The sequence below is a fragment of the Arachis hypogaea genome, chromosome 13 (assembly GCF_003086295.3).
Source record: "Arachis hypogaea cultivar Tifrunner chromosome 13, arahy.Tifrunner.gnm2.J5K5, whole genome shotgun sequence".
NCBI lineage: Eukaryota > Viridiplantae > Streptophyta > Magnoliopsida > Fabales > Fabaceae > Arachis > Arachis hypogaea.
Window position 1 is genome coordinate 133,672,928 of NC_092048.1, and position 18,071 is coordinate 133,690,998.

The following is an 18,071-nucleotide window of genomic DNA, read 5'->3' on the forward strand; positions in this document are numbered from 1 at the left end:
TTCCATCAACATCAATAAATAGGTGGGATGAAGGATTTTAGAGGGGCTTTGTACAAATCCCTTTTTTACCCAGATAAATGAAATTATGAAAATATATTTTTTTGGTTAATTATAAAAATAATTATGCTAGAAATTGTTTACATAAGTTGTTTTTGTCTTTTTTATATATATATTTTTGGGTCAGCAAAATATTCACATTTCTTTTTTTTTTTTTTTTTGGACAGTAAAATTTTCACATTTCCAATAACAAAGGTAAACTAACACTTGGGCCTCCAAGCTGAAATAGAATAAAAGAAACCACATCACCCCAAAATTAGCAAGGCCTAGCCTCAAAAGCCCCCATTTAATTTGGCCAACCCAAACCAACTTCAAACATATGAACACATAGCTGCAACACCACATAGCAAAAAAGGATTGGGCTACCTTACTAACCCAAACACAGGTTTGAATTTTTGGATCCAAAAAACTTGCTGAAGAAAGCAAAGTAAAATATACAAGACCATGACCAAAAGAAAAAAAAAAAAAAAATACAAGACAACGCGGGAAAAATCTGGTTCTGAAAATCGAACCGGACTGACCGGTTCAACCGGAATAACTAGGAATCGGTTACCTAGTCGGTCCGGATAAGGTCAGAAATCGTTTGACAAAAAACCGGTAAAAAAATCAGTCGAATCGTTGATTAACCGGTAAACCGACAGAAGTGTCTGATTTTTTAGCGGATTTTTGGTTTGAAAGTAAAACCCCTAAACGGCGTCGTTTTGTCTCTTAAAAAAAAAAGAGAAAGGCTAAACCTAAACGTAAACGAAGCTGAACCCTAATCATCCAGAAGAAGAATTAGCACCATAGTTGTAAGAATCGGACCAGACCGACCGGTCCGACTAAAAACCAGTGAACTAGTCACTTGATCGGTCCGGTTGAATAAGTTGACTGCATAGGAATAAAACCGAATAGAACCGTTTGAACCGGTCGGTTTTGGATTAAAACCGGCGAACCGGCGGTTTTGTGAAACCCAGGCGATTCAGAACTTTTTTGTTTTTCCTTACCGAAAAACGATGTCATTTTGTTTTTTTAAATTTTAACAAAAAATAAAAAATAAGAAAAAGCCCTAACCCTAAACGGCTACCCCAATCCCCAATACCCTTCCCCTGACCCCTGGACCTAGAGGCTAGAGGCTGGAGCTCTCGAAGCCTTTCTTCCTCACCTCATCACACCAACACTCTCTTCCTCGCAGTCCCTCTCAGTCTAGAAGACTCTCTTCCTCTGCTTCGTCTCCGTCGCGTCTCCTCCGTCGCTGCTGCGGTGCTGCCTCTCCGTCACCAGAATCTGCCTCATCCAAGTTGGTCTCCAAACTGTGAAATCTGTTCTCTGTTTTTTTTTTTTTTTTAGTTATTTAGTTGGATTTTAATTTGATTAAGGGAGTGAATAACTGATTGGTTAATGGCAGATTGTTGATTATGTATTTATGTATATATTGTTGAGTTATAACTTGTTATATTGTTGAACTAGTTAATGGCAGATTGTTGATTTTTTTTCTGATTTGTAGTGGTTATGGTTGTTTTTGTTGATGTAACATTGCTGTGAATTTATATTGCTGGATATGGAAATATTGAATAGCTGAATAGATTTTCTGGTTATGTTGAATTTGTTGATTTTTTATTATGAATTTGTTGATTCTTGATTATGAAATTACTGAATTTGTTGAATTTTTTATTGTGGATCTGTTTAGTGTAGTGATTGCTGGATTGCTGGATTTTTTTATTAATTTTTGATTATGCCATTATGACTGTTTGCTTTAGAAGAAGGATTGCTGGATTTTCTAGCAATTTTTATCGAATTATTTGCTGTTGAACTATTATGCCACTGTGTATCTGTTTAGTGTAGTGACTATGTGTCTTTTTGTCGAATTATTTGCTGTTGAACTACTATGGTGTTGCTTTTAAATGTGTGTTGAATTGAATGGATATTTTCAACTTGAATGCAACCATTTTACTTGTGAGTTAAGTGCTTGTTATCCATTCATCAATTTCTCATGGCTATTTGTCTTAGTTAGGTACCAATGTTGCTCATAATTTAAATCATTCGGCAAATTGAGGCTTGAAAACATGTCGGCAAAACTGGTTTTATGTCCAAAACAGATTTTAGTGAATGCATATATGGTTGCTTTTGTCTTGTCTAACAGGAACCCTTTGAATTGAACTGTTGGAAATAGGCTATGCTTCCAACATTGAACAATTGATGTGAATTTGTATTTTGTAATAGCTGTTGTTTTATACCTTTGCTATTATAGTTTTTATTTACGTGAAACCGGTTTTACCGGTTCAACCAGTAATTTATCGGTTGAACCAATAAACCAGTAAACCAATAATCTGACCGGTTTGATCACCGGTTCGATTCTTACAACTATGATCAGCACCCACAGCAACTATATCTTCTCTCTTCGCAGTCGCATAGCCACCAGCCCACCACCACCAATCGAGCAGTTCACCGCCATCGCCACCGCATCCTGCAGCCACAGCAGCGACGACTTTGACCACCGCAACCACCACCGCGTCCTCTTTCGTCGCCGAGCTCGCCTCCTCTTTCGTCGCCGTTACTCGCCGCGGTAAGTAATACTCTGTTATTCACTTATTCCTCCTCGCTGCCTTCTGATTTTCTGTGCATGATTTTCTGATTTATTTGTTTGCTGGATTCAAGATTTTGATTTATTTGTTTGCTGGATTCATGATTTTGATTTTTGATTTTCTGAGGTTATTTGTTCATGATTTATTTGTTTGCTGCTTCATGATTTTGGTTGCTGAATTATTTATTTGTTCATGGTTTTATGAGGTGATAGAGCAAATTGGAAGAGGAGCGTTTGGTTCTGCTTTTCTGGTCTGAGAAGAAGAGGTGAGAACACACAAAAGCCACTGTTTATCTTTTTGTTTTTCTTCAAACAATGCAGTATGAACACTTAGAGAAGGATGAAGATCGTTTTCTCAGTGAAAAATTGGACAACCCCATGAACAAAAATTCAATCTTTTCTTCGAGTTCGGTTGTTTTATTCCTGTAGCTATGATGTGAACTGCCAAACCATGCAACATGAAGGGAAGGAGATTGATTTTTATTTATGTAATGGACAACCCAACAAATAAAGTTTCATTTTTTTTAACTCCTTGTTTCTGTTTTTAGATTTTGGTGTTTTTAATTGTTAGAATTATGTGAGAAACTGTACCAATTCAGTAGCAGTTAGGCTGTGAAGTCCAATTTGTTATTCATTTTTTTTCATGGTTTCTTCAATGGCTGGTAGATATGTGCTGAAAAAGATTCGCTTGGCAAAGCAAACTGAGAAGTTCAAACATACAGCACACCAAGAGGTTGGTCTAACAAATCTTTTCCACCTGATGCATACATGTAATTGTTTTTGTTATAATTTTATTTTAATATGAATTCTAAACTTAATTTGCCTAATTGATTGCACATACAATTCTTTTTCTCCAAATATACCTTTGTTTTGAATAGTATCATTCAATCTATTTATACTTTACAGCCACAATTTAAGTGTTGCTAGATGATATGTACACAAGTCATGCCAATTTAAATATTCTTTTGGGTTTCTTAGTATCACTATATTTCTCTTCCTTAATGATCTATAAAGTTGTTTAGTTATAAACTTTGATGTTTGAAGATGTTTGTGAATCTCTAATATTAAGTTATGGTTAATTTATTATGTGAAATTTTAAATTTTATTAAGTTAGAAATTATTGAATTTATATATTTAAAATTATTTTTAGGTTTTTTAATAATTTTATTTAATATTTAATTAAACCGGTTGAACCCCGGTTGAATCTCGGTCGAACCAATGAACCATTGAACCAGTGACCTCACCGGTTTATTGACCGGTCCGGTTCTCGCAACCTTGTTTTAATCCAGTCCAAAATTTCGACAGCAAAGTTCTGCTTTGCTTTGTTTGCTGTGTGTGCAGAGCATCGAGCTCCTCCGTGGCTTAATGGCGCCCACTAGCTAGGGCCACCGTAATTCCTCTCGAGAAGAAACCTTCACTTCCGTTCTTCCCTTCAACTTCAACGATCTTGGTGAATCCCTTTCTTTCGCACTTGCTCTTGCAAATCTTTACTACATTTTCACCGTTATATGCCGACTCTATGCACCATTGTGATTTTGGGTTAGTATGATGGAATCGGAACATTACGTTTGTATATAATTTCTCTTTTTTTTTTTTTTTTTTCCTTCTGTCTTCTTGCGTTTGTGAATTGCGACATGGGGAGCCCCATTGTGGCGCATGTCCTTATGTTGTTTGATGAAATGCCTCAACGAAGTGATACATTTGTACTAGATGGGTCCTTCACTGTGTAAAGCTAAAATTTAATTATTTCTTCCATTTCAAGGTTGAGATTTGTTCCGTATTGCTGCTTGGTTGGTTGTTTATTGCGCACTGTCTAACAAGATTAGAGTTCCAACACTTTTATTGCTTCCCTGCTGCTAAAATTAATAAAAATTAGTCATAATGTATTTGGTCCTTGCGTATGTATTTGTATAAAAAAGAATTTCATCTATTACCATTCAATTTCTCAGTACTCAAGCATTTGTAAACACCGTTTCACTTAAGTTTGCACTAAATTTTTGTTGCTTGCCAGGATAGCACTGAATATCCTGTTATCGTTTGGAAAGCAGTTGGTCTAACCATGATATGGTCGAGGCTAGGTAGGAGAATCCATCTCTCACCATACTTTAGGACTTTGCAAAATGCCTCTCCTGAATCCAGGTAATGCCATGTTATTTCACTCCTAAAGTTTTGCTGTTACGATCTTTGTTAAATGCTAAATACTGATGATTCTTATAGGTAGTAGGTAATGTTATGAAACATATCGGTAACAAAATAAATAAAACTACATCAGATTTCTAAAACCATATATGCTCTCAAAGTTTTAGTGATTTTTCTAAATATAAAGATTCACGTATGTGCTGGGTACCGTTTTTGCCTCTCTAAAGTTTGACTTCCAGAGAAAAAATAATAATAATAGATAATAGTGAAAGTAATAGTTTCAATTCCAGCAAGTTGTCAGTGGTGTATAATTTTGTTTTTGATTCAGGTGCCTATCTATTGTTTCTGAAGTATCAAGTTACAAGTCCATTAGTTGTAATATTGGGTTCCAACATTTTTTCACTTCTACAAGACAATTGTCAAAGCTTGACCAGGAATTGAGTATAAAGTCATTCCATCAGTGTTTTCACTCATTGGCCTCTGCTTCACAGAATGTTAGAAGTTCAGGTGCTACATCCGGTGTTAGACATTTTTCGTCTCATGCGTCCAAAGAAAAGAAATCACAAAAGATGCTCTTATATTTGACTGGCTTGGTTTTTGGAATGGTCGGAGTCACCTATGCTGCTGTTCCCTTGTACAGGAGATTTTGTCAAGCAACTGGCTATGGGGGAACTGTTCAAAGGCGTGAGGTTTGGTCGAGTTTGATTTCAAGGCTTTTCTTTTCCTCACCAAATTGATTGGCAACTTCAATTTTGTTTGACAATTTCTTACATTTTCTTCAGACTGTTGAAGAAAAGATTGCACGACATGATAAAGAGAAAACAGTTGCCACAAGGTGTTACTTTCTACTTCTTATATTCTACCTTTTTACTAGTAGATGTTTGCAGGACCTTTTTTGTGATTTCTATTTCCTCAGGTTGAAGAATATATGTTTATTAGCAATAGTTGATCAATTTCCAAGTATCTTATTTAAAAAAAATGTTTTCACTGGTTCGAATTCTGTGCCACTTTTTGTAATATTGGGAATTTATGCAAGACTACTGTTCTACTTTATTTCTTAAGCCCTATGATATATTTGGGTACATTGCACTAAACTTGCTATATCATCCTTGGGACTTCACATTTGATTTTGTCAAGGGACAAGTGAATAATGATTCAATAAGTGATATGCTTACAAGGCATTAGTCAATAAACCTCAATTAGGCTCTCCGTTTTAGAAGTTAACTTTGATACGGTTGTAATAGACTGCTAGTTTGATGAGTTACTATATTTTTATCAGGGAAATTGTAGTGCAGTTCAATGCTGATATTGCTGATGGCATGCCATGGAAGTTTATTCCTACTCAAAGAGAGGTTTTTCTTTACTTAACACCTTACTGCATGTATGCTGTTGCTGTATTTCCATCAGGAAATAGAATTATAACTTGTGCAAGTATTCATTGAGGAACTTTTACTTATAATTTCTTGGAATCATTAAGTTTACTTATATTATATTATTCTTTTAAAGTTCCATTCTGCTAGCTTGGAGAGAACTGTTGATTATCATATTAAATAAAAAAGTTTGGTTGTCACAATTTAATTTCTATAGAGACTGATATAGTATTTTCTGATCTGGTTCTAGTTGCATTTACGGTTAACACTTGCTAGATTGGTAATGTAGCATTATTTGGTTATTCTAATAGGTAAGAGTCAAACCTGGAGAAAGTGCCCTCGCATTTTATACGGCTGAAAACAAAAGTTCCACTCCAATAACCGGTGTTTCTACATATAATGTCACTCCTATGAAGGTAATGACTTGCGATGAATTTTCTGTTATGTTGTATATGGAGACAAATTCTTCATGGTCTTTCTACTATATGATGAGAGCATAATGGCATTTTTTGCTTTTCCTGCCGTTGGAAGTCTTTTGTGTTTCCCTTTTCTGCTGAACTCATATAGTTGCCTTCGGAGATTAACTTTGATTTCTTTCATAGAGCTACCCAAAGTAGCAATTTTAGGGAGGGAAAACGTATAAATCATAAACTCTCTTATACAGGCTGCAGTGTACTTCAATAAAATACAATGCTTCTGTTTTGAGGAGCAGCGGCTTCTTCCTGGGGAGCAGATTGACATGCCTGTAAGTGGTTTCAAAAATAGTTCCTGGGGAACAGATTTACATGCATCTAAAATCTAAACAGTGTATTACTTGTATTGTAGGTATTCTTTTACATTGACCCAGAAATTGAGACCGACCCTAGAATGGATGGTGTCAATAACATAATATTATCATACACTTTCTTCAAGGTTTCTGAGGAGTGAGATCTCTTGAATGTTTACATGAGATTCAAATAACAAGCTTGCTACTTGCTACGACTAAAGGCAAACGATGCTTAGCACATCCATGAAGCTCAAGATATGATTACATATTTCTGGTGATTTGTGAAGGACTGAACTTCGTTTGTAATTCAAATTCAAAATAAAGATGAAATTACCTTTTCTCCCATAAGTTTGCGAAGTTCTTGATCGTTTCCAGAAGGGCTGTTAGAAAACTTTTCCGATCAAGTTTTGAACATTTGAGTTACCAGGGCATGAGGTTGTGAATTACACTGAATCTATTGTCTAAATTGTATTTGTATCATTCAGTATCACTTTGCATTATTAGTCACTTGTAGAACAGTTAAGATAGTTCAATATCTTGCTGAATCAGTGTTACTTCAGTGTCTTGACATTACAATGTGAAATGATAAAGTGAAGTAGTAAAAACCTTTTGATCAAATAACTTTATTATAAGTGGGCACATCGACTCAAATGCCGATTAGTCCTTCACTTTATGACATGGTAAAATAGTTGAATTGCACATTCATATCTTCTAACAGCAAAGTATCCAGGTAAGTGGGTATATTATCTTTGTCGCACAACAGTCCAAACATTTAATGATGCTTCAGGTTTGAACACTTTTTCCCTTTAAACCTTCATTGGGTAAAGATCAAAGGCATTAAGTGTCAAAATATACAAAATTCATATAATTCTAAACAATTTTTCTAGTTTTATTGTAATAGATTTACTCTTGGCTTCGTCCCAATTTACTATTAAATAAGGAAAATCTTATAGTATTTTTTATTTGGTGTTTAATTTTTGTCTAATTTGTTTTTTATAATAAATTTTAAATTTTTAAATTAAATATTAGGGTAAAAAACTCAAATAAACCAAGCTGAGAAGTTTATTACCCAAATCAGCCAAAACAAAAATTTTTTTAGCAATCCACCAATGACCATTTAAATATAATTCGAATCATATTGATTCGAACTACAAATGCATGTAATTCGAAACAACTTGCTTCGAATTACGTTTGAATGGATATGCATGTAATTCGAATCAAGTAGATTCGAATTAGAGAAGGCTAAATCGAATTGACTCGATTCGAATTAGTAGGCTCACGTGACTTTATGGAGTTCGAATCAAATTGATTCGAATTATTCAATGTTGGTGACACTAGGTAGTTCGAATTAAGTTGATTCGAATTACTAGTGAGTTGCCTATATAATGCTACGTTAGTTTATATAATTAATGCTAAATAAGGCAAGTTCTGACTGTTTTTTTTGTCTACCTAACAATATTAATCCCTAATATTTTTGTTAGGGTACAAATTTGCCACCACAACTACTGGCTACCTAGCAATATTAATCCCTAATTTTTAATTTTATTGTCAAATAATAAAAAATATAATTTTAATTTTAATAATACTTTTTAAATATTTCTAAAATTGTGTAATCATCAAAATATATATATATATATATATATATATATATATAATATTTTTAGAAAAATAAAAATTATACAGTAAATATCTTTTGTATCAACTATAAGATATATATCCAACTATCCAAGTAAGAATGTGAAAAAAAAATTTGATATATATCCAACTAACGTAGCATTATATAGGCAACTCACTAGTAATTCGAATCAACTTAATTCGAACTACCTAGTGTTACCAACATTGAATAATTCGAATCAATATGATTCGAACTCCATAGAGTCACATGAGCCTACTAATTCGAATCGAGTCAATTCGATTTACCCTTCTCTAATTCGAATCTACTTGATTCGAATTACATGCATATTCATTCAAACGTAATTCGAAGCAAGTTGTTTCGAATTACATGTATTTGTAGTTCGAATCATATTGATTCGAATTATATATAAATGGCCATTGGTGGATTGCTGAAATAATTTTTGTTTTGGCTGATTTGGGTAATAAACTTTTCAGCTTGGTTTATTTGGGTTTTTTACCCTAAATATTAATTATTTTACTTTTTTGACAATTAGAGAACAACTTTTAGATAATATAGCAAACAACATTAAATAAAGCGTAATAAAAGAAAAGAGAGAGTTGAACCAACTTAAATTAGTCGTAATAGATTATCCCTTAACTTGTCGGGTTTGGAGATATTGTAAAAAAGAAAAAAAAGAGTTAATAATTTAATGTATGAAAAAAATGAATAAATACATGATACAATACAACTTTTAGATAGAGATATGCCTAATCAAAAAGCAAATTGACCCATATTTTAAATAAGTCAAAAAAATATTAGTTCGACTCGACTTGCCTGAGCTAACAAGTTAAAGGAGTTTAATCGTTTGACTTTTACCAAAAAAAAAAAAAACAAATAATACTACATAATTTTAGGATTTTTTTTATTTAATATCCATACAAATAAAACATTATCATACATTCATATATTTTCATAGTAAGTTATTTAAAATCTAAAAAATTAATTAACAAATCTATAACAAAAATAGTGTATAATATAAACACAGCAAATTTTATATATCAAAAATTAAAAAAGGAGTCGGACGAAACAACCCGTGCCTACTTGATCCAAGACTGTTTCGTCTCATAAGTTATTTAAACCAAGCCGAATTGACCCGTTTTTAAACAAGTCGTTTCTTTTTACAAGCGAACCGACGAACCCACAAAATATAGCTCATTTTAACGACTCTACTTTTAGAATATATTTTGTATCATCAACCATTATAGGGGAGTAAAAAGTATGGTTCTGAAAATTGAACCGGATCGGTCGGTTTAACCGGATTAATCGAAAACTGGTCACCTAACCGATCTGGGTAAGGCCAGAAACTGCTTGGCAAAAAATCGGTGAAAAACCGGTCGAATCGGCGGTTAACCGATGAACCGGTAAAATCGTCCGATTTTTTAGCGGGTTTTTGGTTTGAAAGTAACACCTTTAAACGGCGTCGTTTTGTCTCTTAAAAAAAAAAGAGAAAGGCTAAAGCTAAACATAAACGAAGCTGAACCCTAATCACCCAGAAGAGGAATCAGCACCCACAGGCCACAGCAACTCATCTCTCCTCTCTTCGCAGTTGCATAGCCACCACCACTAATCGAGCAGCCCACCGCCATCGCCAACGCATCCCGCAGTCACAGCAGCGACGGGTTTGACCACCGCAGCCACCACCGCGTCCTCTTTCGTCGCCGAGCTCGCCTCCTCTTTCGTTGCCGTTACTCGCCGCCGATAAGTAATACTCTGTTATTCACTTATTCCTCGTCGCTGTCTTCTGATTTTCTGTGCATGATTTTCTGATTTATTTGTTTGCTGGATTCAATATTTTGATTTATTTGTTATCTGTTCATGATTTATTTGTTTGCTGGATTCATGATTTTGATTTTTGATTTTCTGAGGTTATTTGATTATGATTTATTTGTTTGTTGCTTCATGATTTTGGTTGCTGAATTATTTATTTGTTCACGGTTTTCTGAGGTTATTTTTTGTTTTTGATTTTCTGATTGTTACAGATGGAACAATCACAAAGTAACCCACAACCACAAGATAATGCTGTTCAAGATTCTCAAACTGGTTCATCTAGAGGTAAATCTGATCCAACTTGGCAATATTTTACAGTGAAGTATGACAAAAATAACAAGGCTCAATATACATGTATTTTCTGCTTGAATACTTACAATGGAGGGGGGATATATAGAATGAAATATCATCTTGCAAAAATATCTGGACAAATTAAAGTTTGTAACAAAGTAATTGAAGATGTTGAACTTCAATTCAAAAGGCTTTTGGAGGAAAACAAAAAAAATAAGGCAGAAAAAAGAAAATTTACAAGTGATTGTTATGATGTGGAAACACAAGCGGAAGAAGAGTGTGAAGCGCCTAATCCTGTACAACCTTCGGCTCCTGCAACAATGGGAGACAAAAGAAAGAGAAGAGTTATTGCTGCTAATATTAAGTTATGGATAATTTATTATGTGAAATTTTAAATTTTATTAAGTTAGAAATTATTGAATTTATATATTTAAAATTATTTTTAAATTTTTTAATAATTTTATTTAATATTTAATTAAATCGGTTGAACTCCGATTGAATTCCGGTCGAACCAATGAATTATTGAACCAGTAACTTCACCGGTTTATTGACCAATCCGATTTTCACAACCTTAGTAAAAACTAAAAAGTGGTTCCATTTAAAGTGCTTTGCTATATTCAAGCATTAGTATCTTTATCATAAAATATTGTGGCTGTTATTAAGACTTTATTGTGTGACAATCCTTTATATTTTACCAGATCGAAAATAGAATTATGTTTCCACTTTAAAATTTGCCATAAAAAGATCTTTATTTCTATCCTATTTTCAACGATCATTTTTTTCATTTTCATCTTTATCTTCGGATATATCCACAGATATCCATTGTCATCACTAGTTAAAATATGTATTCCGCTAAAGATTGAATTACAAGAAAACAAAAGCATTGGCACTCACTAATTAATGGCGGTAGTGAACTGAATTTGCTTACTAATGCAGTGTTGATAAGAATGGTGGTTAGTTGAGATATAATGGTCAGATTCTGTTAAAATGGGGTCAAATCCATTGTCAAACTTGAAAAGAGAGAGGTGCACTAATTTGTTAAAGTCTTATTGAAGGCTTTATCATTTATATATATAGACACCCCACAACTTCAAGTGCAAGCATTATAAATTTATAATGTTACCTTTGTATTTATTAGGTTGATTTTCCATTTTTCAACCTAACGAATTGGACGACATTTTGCTTACCCTTAACAAAGCCAAAATCAATTTAATCCTTTTAGCCTTTTTACTTAACGGCTTCAAGAAGAAACATTTGAAAGCTGGTTGTTAACAACCTCTTGGTCCTTAATTACTTTTTTTGAGCTTTCTTAATTCTTGTTAGGTGTGTCTCATGCTGTGGAAATGAAAGTGACTAATAGCTCCAACCATGTGCTTGAGTCAATCACATAAAACTTCAATTTCACATATGTGAGTATATGTTTGTAAGTATTGAAAACAAAACTTAGAATATGATGCAATTTCAATATAATAATCTGTGTGTCGACCCAAGTGATCATCATCATCATTTTTATTATTGTCTTTTTAATGGGAATTGGAGAAAGAAAGAATTTTTCAGAGTAAAAAGATAAATGAAATGCATTTGAATTGGCGTCATATAGTTAATGTTCATTGCACTTGAGGAATGTGAAGATTAACTCATTGATTAATAAGTGAAAATACAGAGTGTAAGTGTGTAACGCAAGTTATATATCAGCATGGTAAATTATAAGTGGACATGCATTCTGTACAAGAGTATAATCTTTTGGTGGATTTGAAGTATTTAATTTTTCCCATTTCAAATTACTCTCTCACTTTTTGGATAAATTTTTATTTGTCTTGCAGTTTGTAAGCTTAGATAAGAAATTTAAAAAATTCATAAATATCAGAAACAGAATTGGCCCTTTAAGAAAACATTGGAAACCAATTATTCTAAACTTATTTTTTAGTTATATTCTAAATCTCTTAAAACATTAAATGAATTCAATATCCTTTAAACATAAAATGTATCCAATGCGGGAATGTTTGGTGACTCGTGAGTGGTGTTGAATTTGTGGTCTTGATTGATTAGGAGTAATGTTAAATTTTAGATCCTTATTTTATGATTTGAATGAAGAAAAAATTTAAAAGGCCAACACTTTTATTAAAGTTTGGTCAGCACTTAACCAATAAAAAAAGAAAGTAATTTTATATCATTAAATATAATTTCACACTATTAAAAATATTAATAATAATTAATTAATGACTACAAATCACAAAATCTATTAACCTCTAACTTTCCTCTTGAATGAATGTTGTTTTTGAATTTTGATAGTATGATTAATCACTTAATTTTATCAAGAGGTTGTTCTGTCATTAAATATACTCTTTAGAATAGTGTCTCTTCCTCTTAGGCTAGCTTGATTTTGTTTGAACTTGACAAGACTAACAGTATTTTTTCTTTTGAAAATATTTAGCGACAAAAAAAATTAATAAAAAATAATTAGAATTTATTTTATTTAATATTTATTAATTATTATTAAAATTAATAAATATTAAATAAAGTAAGTGTGAACCTTTTTTTTTTTATTTTTCATCATTATTGTTTTTCTTTTTGGTTATTTTGATTTCTTTACTTCTCTCCTTTGAAAGTCATATACGTACACTATTTAATTATTGAAAATAAAATCCAAATAACAACTTTCTTGTGATTAATAATACTAAGGAGAATAAATAACCATTTGTACCCATGAGAGATGAAAACGCTGACATTTGTACCCATGAAGGCTCGAAACTAATCTTGTACCTATGATAGATACCTTCCGTGTGACAAAAGTACCCTGACTTGGTTCTGAGCTTGGTTCGTGAGTTTCCGATCCTACGTGGCACTTCCTCCCTTATCTTCAACCCCTCTGTCTCTCTTACTCACACACTCTCTCTCTCCAAACCCCACTCATCACTCTTCAAACCCCACTCTGGCCCCTTCTTCCTCAACACTCACTCCCTCACCATCCACTCCGTCCTTCACGCCGACAAAGCCATCCTCTTCTCCCTCCCCACCACCTCTGACCCCATCAAGGACACCCTCCTCACTCTCATACTTTCCAACCACTCTTTCTTCATCCTCACCTTCTCCACCTCCCCTTCCTCTTTCGCACTCCAAATCCGGGATGGTACTTCTCAACCATCTCTTCATACCGGTCAACCAAGCCAGCCCAGTAAGTAGTAAGAATTCTCAAGGAAAACAACATCATCATCGTTTCCCTCGTCTTCATCTATCTCTTCCCCAGACTCATTCTCCTCTTCATCAATTATGGAAAAAAAAATTCAAACTTTGAAAAAAAATCAGGCACTCCACAAATCAGTAACACAAAAAATCAAAATGAAGAAGAAAAAGACCTGCGATTGAGGAACGCAGATATGAACGTGTTGGTAATATTTATTTACCAAATAAACGTTCTAATTTTTAACAACATCTCTCTCTTTCTCTGAATACAATTCTTCAATTAAGTTAAGCAAACGAAGCACCCATCTTTGTACAGAAGAGAGAGAAAGAACAAAGAAGAGATTGGAGTTTCCCTCAAAGGCACTGATGATGTCAACGCTGTCGATCTCGGGGAGCACCCACTCCTTCTTGGACCAGACGTCGGAGCCGTAGGGCCAGGTGGTGCGGCCGACGCAGGAATCGAAGAGGTTGCGCCAGTACTCGCCGTCAAACTTCTTGAGGGCGGTCATGTCGTGTTGGACGTCGAGGAGGCCGCCGGATTAAGAGCGGTAAACGATCTCATCGAGGGAGTAGGATTCGGTGGAGGAAGGGTCGGCGTTGATGGGGACGTAGCAGGCTGAGAAGAGGTTGTTGTGGGTGATGTTGTTGCGACGGGCTTCGTCACGGATGTTCTCGTCGGCAGGGCGGCGCTGCTTGGGGGAGGTGAGAAAAGTGGTGGGCTGGGATTGGGCCTTGATAGGGAAGTGGGTGGGCCTGGGCCTGGGGGGTTGGTGGGTTTTGAGGGGAAAAGGAAAAGATGCGTGGAAGAGGGAGGTAGAAAAAGCAGCAGCCATTGAGGGATTTAGAGTATGAAAGATGAGAAAGCAGCTCCTTTTTGTGATTTGTTCTTCTCCTTCATCTTCTTCCAACTTGAAGAACTGCTGCGACTTCCAAAATTTGCATCAGAGTTAAATCTGCGTGGTGACATTGCTGGGGTTATGAGTTATTTCTGGGTGCGCTTGAATTTCACCAATATTTCATTTTGGGGGTATGATTCGAATTGGGGAAGAAGATGAGCTAGGGTTTTCATTTCAAGCATTACCTTCATATAGAAACGTTCAGATCCACGTAGACAGGGCTTTGGGAGGTTCGGAGAGCCACGTAGGGTCCTACAAATCCGAAGCAAGTGCCAACCCAAGCCAGACTATTTTTGTTACACGGAGCCCATCTCTCATGGTTACAAAGTCAGTTTCCATCTACAATGAGTACAAATGTCAGCGTTCTGAACTCTCATGAATACAAATGGTCATTTATTCATATTAAGGATGACAAGAAATGCTTATCTTAGTAGTAGGATAAATCATTATTGTTGCGGTTTATTTTACGAGAATATTAGGAGATAATAATTTAAAATCAATTTATTTTAATATTTATAATTTTATTTATATAATATGTATAATTATATATTTATTATATTTAATATTATTTAAATACTCTAGCAATAATAATTACAAAAAATGTAAAAGAAAATAAATGATAATTAAAAAATATAAAATAAGATAATCCTAAATTATTTTAAATTAATTTTTTATTGTCTCAAATATTTTTATAATTTTAAGCAAGTCAAAAATAAATTTTTAATATCTTAACTAGAGAATTTAGCATCTAAAAATTTATTCCCAGAAATTATCTATAACAACCCAAATTACTATCGGTCTTATTAGAAAGATAAATATTATTAGAGATATATTAAAACACTAATATTTTATTTAAAAAAATTAGTTAATGTTGACCCAAATACAAAATAAATATAAAAATAACATTTCTTAGCTAGGGGTGCACATGGCCTGGTTCGGTCTTAAGATCCGGTCCGGTCTCGAATATTTTAGGAGTTGATTTTGTGTAATTTTACCGGATTTAGGATCCAGGTAAGGATTTCAAAAATAGACCCGATCATTATTTCAAGCCGAGTCTGAGTCAAGGTGAACTCGATTTTCTTGGCCCATGTGCACCCTAAGAGAACTAAAAAAGATATATATGTTTTAAATTAATTTCAATATTATGTTATATTAATCATAAGTTTATTGTTTTATTTTTAATCATACTTGTTGAATTAAAAAATAAATTAAAGAAGCATCAAATTAGAATTTATGGACAAATTCAAGTTTAAATATGAATATCAACTTTTCGGTAAAAAATTTCTTCTTTATAAATAAGTGCATTATAAATAAGTTTCTTTATAAATAAGTTTTTTATAAATTATTGTTAAAATTTTAAAGACTCGATTTTTACCCGGTTTAGACCCGGTATAGTTGTGACAAAAAATATTTAAATTTTATCGGGTTTAGGACCGGGTTAAAATCTAAATAATAGACTCGGTGTATATTTAAGATCGAATCTAGATCAGGATAAACTCATTTTCACCCTGCACACGAACACTCCTACTCTTAACAATATATATTGCACCAAGGGCATATACTATTAGAAAAGAAAAAACTCAGCAAGATTAAAAGAGCTATTAACAACATAATTATATTATTGTTATTATAGATGTTGTTTAGCAGGTAAGAAATTTGTAATTTAATTATGAGATTCCAATCGATCGAGAAACAGGGATTTTAATTTCTCAATCAATCATAATATACAAGAATGCAAAAAAAAAAAAAAAAAAAAAAAAAAAAGAAATACAATAACAGCATATATAGATGTGTATGTGAAGAAGCTGAGGCATGCGGCATTGGTAGGATTATTATTATTATAATATAGAGAGGTTGAAAGCGTCTCTTTGGTTGGATTGACGGCTTCAGCAAGAAACATTTGAAAACGGGCTATTAACAACCTCTTCTTCATCACTCTTTATTTGCTCTTTCAAAAGTAATGAATGTGACTCCTATCAATTGTCACAGATATCCCTTCAAATTAACTTTAACTCATTATTGTTCCTGCTAGCCTGAAACAATGTGTGTTATATATGTATGAATGTGGCTCGAATTATTTAACTTCAAAAGCTATAGCTAACTCAAATTAAAATGGAAGGGTTGTCTAAGACTTTTAAAATCTTTCGAGGTCTTATCTTTTTTAATGATGTACGACTTTAATAGTTGATAAAAAAAAAAAAACATGAATGTAAGTTTAATACTGTGAATATGAGGATATTTAGATGATTGAGTGGATATACTAAAATTTATGACAGGACACTTATTGTGTATATATGTGATTGTTGTATCAAGAAATAAAGTTGGTTCTTATGGGAAAAAAAAAAAAGAAACGTGGAAGAGTCTTCCAATGATGAACAACATTGAAATTAGTGGGAAATAGATTATTTCTAGTTGCTAATAATATAATACAGTAGATCTTTATCTTCATTTGTATCCGATTTGCTACTTCTTTTGCAAATTTAAAATACTTTTCTTTTGTGTGTGAAAACTGTCAAGCAACCAACGATGATGATTACATTTGTTTGTTAAAATATAACAGAGTAGACACTTAATTCGATGGTCTTATAACGTTTAGACCATTAAATGGTTTTATAACAAAACATATTTTTTAAGTTTTTTTATAATTATTAAATAATTTTTATCTAATTTTAATTATAAATTAATCTCTTATAAAATTAGATAATTATAAAATCTATTTTTTATTTTATAAATTATTATTTTATCATTCATCTATCATGTTTATTAATAATTAAAAACTAAAATAATAACAAATTCGATCTTTTATTAATCGTAATAAATATTTTGCAATCTTAATCGATGATGATTTTATCATTGATCCGTTATATACATATTAGATTGGAAAAATAGTGTTAGAAATTCAACCCATTAGAATTGATACACAATCAATTGAATTTTGCAAAGCATGTGGGATTAATTTTTTTTTTTGAAGAAAGTGAGCTCACACATTAGAGTGGAGTAAACATGAAAGGATAACAAAACAGAAAACAAAATAAAGAGACATAACTCTGGGATAGAATCCGTTGTCATCTCCGGCATGTGGGGTTAGTTAATTCAATCGATTGAAATCACCAAAACAATCTGGGTTTAGTTAATTCAATCGATTGGTTCTATTACTCAATCGATTGACTTACGCTATTAAAATGATATATGAAAGTTTAATCGATTGAAGTTTGTACGCGACTAATAGTATTTTCCAGTTCAGTCGATTGGTATGAGCATTCAATCGATTTAAATGTGACGTGAATAAGGGTTTTTCCTACATTCAATCAATTGGTATAATAATACAATCGATTGAATTTTGATATGCACTATATATTAAGCC

The 18,071-nt window shown here is 33.0% G+C and overlaps 1 protein-coding gene across 10 annotated transcripts; it reads left to right on the plus strand.

The window, feature by feature from the left end:
• The first annotated feature begins 1,057 nt into the window (after nucleotides 1–1,057).
• Nucleotides 1,058–7,513, plus strand: LOC112733753 (cytochrome c oxidase assembly protein COX11, mitochondrial). Of its 10 annotated transcripts, none has more exons than XM_025782826.2 (12): nucleotides 1,058–1,336; nucleotides 2,444–2,602; nucleotides 2,834–2,886; nucleotides 3,287–3,353; nucleotides 3,926–4,070; nucleotides 4,632–4,759; nucleotides 5,088–5,448; nucleotides 5,542–5,594; nucleotides 6,039–6,111; nucleotides 6,441–6,545; nucleotides 6,794–6,874; nucleotides 6,955–7,513. In XM_025782826.2, the coding sequence occupies exons 6-12, from the start codon at nucleotides 4,680–4,682 to the stop codon at nucleotides 7,054–7,056; spliced, it is 855 nt and encodes a 284-aa protein (XP_025638611.1). In that variant the 5' UTR covers nucleotides 1,058–1,336; nucleotides 2,444–2,602; nucleotides 2,834–2,886; nucleotides 3,287–3,353; nucleotides 3,926–4,070; nucleotides 4,632–4,679; the 3' UTR covers nucleotides 7,057–7,513. The 10 variants fall into 10 exon arrangements, with proteins under 10 accessions (XP_025638611.1, XP_025638615.1, XP_072068762.1 ...); XM_072212661.1 differs by having other exon boundaries at nucleotides 1,105–1,336; nucleotides 2,827–2,886; nucleotides 3,926–4,159; XM_025782829.2 differs by having other exon boundaries at nucleotides 1,105–1,336; nucleotides 2,827–2,886.
• Nucleotides 7,514–18,071: the final 10,558 nt, after the last annotated feature.